This window comes from Rhincodon typus, chromosome 43 (assembly GCF_021869965.1).
Source record: "Rhincodon typus isolate 14 chromosome 43, sRhiTyp1.1, whole genome shotgun sequence".
Classification (NCBI taxonomy): domain Eukaryota; kingdom Metazoa; phylum Chordata; class Chondrichthyes; order Orectolobiformes; family Rhincodontidae; genus Rhincodon; species Rhincodon typus.
The window spans coordinates 5157350-5161882 of record NC_063374.1 but is presented as its reverse complement, the minus strand read 5'-3'; the positions used below and the strand labels follow the sequence as shown (position 1 = coordinate 5161882).

At 48.4% G+C, this 4533-nt stretch overlaps 1 protein-coding gene across 1 annotated transcript in view; it reads left to right on the top strand.

Moving 5' to 3' along the window:
- Nucleotides 1–4533, top strand: part of LOC109923596 (inositol-trisphosphate 3-kinase B-like) — an 11590-nt gene that overhangs the window by 4595 nt on the left and 2462 nt on the right. Inside the window, exons 3-4 of the mRNA XM_020523641.2 lie at nucleotides 1123–1224; nucleotides 3782–3853. Coding sequence (XP_020379230.2) covers nucleotides 1123–1224; nucleotides 3782–3853 — 174 coding nt within the window. The remainder of the gene's footprint in view (nucleotides 1–1122; nucleotides 1225–3781; nucleotides 3854–4533) is intronic.

Genomic DNA, 4533 nt, shown 5'->3' with positions numbered 1-4533 from the left:
TTGCTGGCGTGGAGTGGGGACATTATTATAAAAAAAAATCCTCGGGAAAGAAAAGGAAATATGACGGACACTGGGGATCAGGGGGATAAAAACCCGGCAGGCTCTGGCAGCATCGCTGGAGTGAGATAATGAGAGTTAACATCCTTCTGATGAAGAAGGGTCAGCGGGTGGGAGACATTAACTCTGTCGCTCCCTCATTGATGCCAGACACGCCCAGTTCCTCTGGCACTTGCTATTTTGATAATAAAAGCGGGAAATTTTTCCCTACAGCTGTACGGGGACCTGGGTGAGACCACGTGCCCATTTGGTCTCGTCTACTTGGAAAGGGATGGAAGGTGTTACCGAGCAGTTCGGAAAAGGCTCCATGGGAGGAGAGGGAGAAAGCTCAGAGAGACCGGGGTGTTTAGTCAGCGGGATTTGGAAGCGTGAGAGGTGACCTTATTGAAACAGTAAGATCCTGAGGCACTACACAGGGGCAGAACTAGAATGAAGAGACACGGCTTAGGGATAAGAAACCCCCCTCCCCCCCATTTAGTGCAGAAATGAAGAGAAATAGACTCTCTCCTAGTGGTGTTTGTGGAATTTTCTTCTCCAGAAAGCTTTGGAGGCTGGGTCATTGAATTAATTTGATGCTGTTAGTGGGAGCTTGCTGTGCACAAGATGGTCACCCTGCACCCCCTTTGACTCTGCTTCAAAAAGTACTGCTGAGGTCATTTGGCTCCTTCAATCGCAAAAAAAAAGACAAAAGTTGGATTCCAGAGGGGAGTGGAGAGCAGACTGGAAAGGTGAGGCTGGAACTACAATGTTAGGCTACAGGCTTGATGGGCCAAAAGGCCTAGCACGTTCTCAAGTTAGCTGCGCCGACGCTGACTTCCCAAGTACTGCCGCTGATTAGCTTGAAACGCTAACTTGTTTACAGGACTGGGCCTGAGGGGGATAACCGTCAGACATATTAACTCTTGACTGCCCCGGGTGAGGGTCTGTAAGACCCTCCACCCTCTGCAAGGGCAGATGGCCTTCCCTCCATGGGGCTAGGAGGCTCGCTTGACGTGCCAGCACGAGGCTGATGGGCCGATTCCCTTCAGCCCGCTGAACTGACGAATGTGGATTCTTGCTTTGCAGATGGACAATGGGGTCGTTCTCAAAGACTTCAAGCAGACAAGAACCAAGGAGCAGATTATTAATGCTCTGACTCGCTTCACTGACGGTTGCCCACATATCCTGGTAAGAAGGTTATCTAAGATTACAAAGAGATCTTGATCAATTGGGCCAATGGGCTGAGGAGTGGCAGATGGAGGTTAATTTGGACCAATGCGAGGCGTTGCATTTTGGTAAAACACACAAGGGCAGGACTTCTACAATTAAGAGTAGGGCATTGGGCAGTGTTGTAGACCAGAGTGATCTAGGGGTTCAGGTGTATAATTCTTTGAAGTTTGCGTCAGAGGTAGACAGGATGGTTAAAAAGGCGTTTAGCACGCTTGCCTTCATTGCTCAGACCTTTGAGTACCGGAGCTGGGACGACATGTTGAGGTTGAACAGGACGTTGGTGAGGCCTCTTCTGGAGCACTGTGTTCAGTTCTGGTCGCCCTGTTATAATTAAGTTGTAGAAGGTTTGGAAAAGATTTACCAAGATGTTGCCAGGAATGGAGGAGAGGCTGGATAAGCTGGAACTTTTTTTCACTGGAGCATAGGAGGTTGAGGGGTGACCTTATGGAGGTTTATAAAATCCTGAGGGATATAGATAGGATGAATGGCCTGTATCTTTTCCCTAGGGTGGCAGATTTCAAAAGTAGCACACATTTTTAAGGTGAGAGCAGAAGACTTAAAAAAGGACGAGGGTCAAATTTTTCACACATAAGGTGGTTCATGTGTGGAATGAGCTTCCAGAGTAAGTGGTGGATGTGGGTACAGTTACAACGTTTAAAAGACATTTGGATAAGTACATGAATAGGGAAAGGTTTGGAGGGATATGGGCCAGGAGCAGGCAGGTGGGACTAGTTTAGTTTGGGATTATGGTCGGCACGGACTGGTTGGACCAAAGGATCTGTTTCCGTGCTGTATGACTCTATGACTTGGTATCTGTCCCCAGTAGCAGACAGCGGTGTGTCTGTGTGTGTGAGTGTGAGTGTGAGTGTGAGAGTTGGGGGGGGATGTGGTGGGCATTTCTGCCTGAGACAGAAGATTGGGTCACAGTCGGTCAGTGAGACCGATGGGATGCCACATCCTTTGGGGACGGTCACTGGGCGGCCAATGCCTGAGTGACCCTCTCGCTCCCCCTGAGAGAGGGAAAGAGACGACTGGCCCAACGCGATTGGATGACAAAATGACCGGGATTTGATCAGTTGGCAAGGGTCACAGCGCGATGGGTAGGAGGCCGCATCGGGGAGTAACCAGTCAGTCCTTTTGGTATCCCCACCCTTCTGGCTTAGAATCAGCGCACGACCATCCGCATTCTCCCTCACAGTCACCCCCTCACCCTGACCTTTGACCCACGTGACGCCATCCTTTGAAATTGAAGAAAAGGGCTCACATTTCCCCTCGCCATCGGACTGGTCCCACGTCAACTGGGCTCTCCTGTGGACTGCTACCTTATGGAATGGGCAAATCTAATCCACCCATCCCCGTTCCCTTCCCCTTCAAAGGTGACAACACAACATGCTGTCCCACTAGGTGCCATGCTGCCGTGTTTCACTCCCACATGATTACAGAGCAAACTTTTGTCACTAAACTGGGGCCAATGTCTGGCAATCTCGAAGCACCCTCTTTGGGGCAAGACAGCATGACTCGCTCTGCATGGCTCTCCCAACAGACAGAAAAGAAATGGAAGCATATATTTCAGAGGTCTCAGTTCAGGAAATTTGATCAGGAGCGTGTAGAGAGACCTTTACTCTGTATGTAACTCTGTGCTGTCCCTTGTCTTGGGAGTGTTTGATGGGGGGAGCAGTGTAGAGGGAGCTTTACTCTGTATCTAACCCCATGCTGTCCCTGTCCTGGGGAGTGTTTGATGGGGGGGACAGTGTAGAGGGAGTTTTACTCTGTATCCAAGGCTGATATGAAGGTCAGCTGTAAATTGAAACTCTATTCCTTTACTCATTTTACATTTCACAACTTCACAGCAGAATATCACACCCTCATATTATCCATGCAAAGTATTGGTGTAAGCCTGCACAGACCTGCCAAGAGTATTATAAATTAACCAGCTCGGGTAATCCTGGCCTCAACAATAAAAAGATAATTGCAATTTCCTGCTGGGTTTCTCTGTGTTGTGTTTGGCAGCTGCCCTGTAATTTGATGTAATGCATCATCACAGCCACTGATTAAATGCTCGCTCAGGTTAGATAAAATCTGTGCAGGAGATTTCGGATAAAATACACATAAACAGGACAGACTCAAAGCTCCCTCTACCCTGTCCCCCATCAAACACTCTCAGGAAAGGGACAGCACGGGATTAGATACAGAGTAAAGTTCCCTCAACACTCCCCCATCAAACACTTCCCCAGGACAGGGTCAGCACGGGGTTAGATACAGAGTAAAGCTCCCTCTACACTGTCCCCCATCAAATACTCCCAGGACAAGGTCAGCACGGGGTTAGATACAGAGTGAGACTTCCTCTCCCCTGTCCTCCATTAAACTCTCCAGTCCTGACCTATCCGTTATGAGACTGCTCGCTGTGGGGTTAAGTGAGAGCAGTGGTTGATTTTTCTCTCTGGAAGTTAAGCCAAGGCACTCATATCTAGGACGATGTGTACCTCAGTCTCAGCATTTCCTCTTCATTTTTCAGGAAGCCTATTATAATCGATTACACGCCATCAAGGAGGCATTACTACAGTCTCAGTTTTTCAGATGTCATGAGGTACGTTCCAAGTCTGGTGTGAGGTCAGTACCAAGGGTCAGCTTGCAGTCCCACAAAGTGAAGGTTGGGTAGGATTCTCTGTGTGACCTCTGTGTTTTTCAGCTCCTGAATACCAGGTTTCCACATACCACTGTATTCCCAAAGTTACCCCACGATTGGTGAATAAAATACAGCCATCCAAGTGTGATGTGCAGGGAGCCAGTTACACACAGCAAGCTCCCCTAAACAATATCACAAACACTATTCACTTTAATCCACTGGGAGTGAATGGGAAAGGGTTTGATCCATTGGGATTGTGTACAATGGGAGTGAATGGGAATGGGTTTGATCCATTGGGATTGTGTACAATGGGAGTGAATGGGAAGGGTTTTGGAACCATTGGGATTGTGTACAATAGGAGTGGATGGGAAGGGTTTTGGATCCATTGGGATTGTGTACAATGGGAGTGGATGGGAAAGGGTTTTGGATCCATTGGGATTGTGTACAATGGGAGTGAATGGGAAAGGGTTTGGATCCATTGGGATTGTGTACAATGGGAGTGAATGGGAAGGGGTTTGGATCCATTGGGATTGTGTACAATGGGAGTGAATGGGAAAGGGTTTTGGATCCATTGGGATTGTGTACAATGGGAGTGGATGGGAAGGAGTTTGGATCCATTGGGATTGTGTACAATGGGAGTG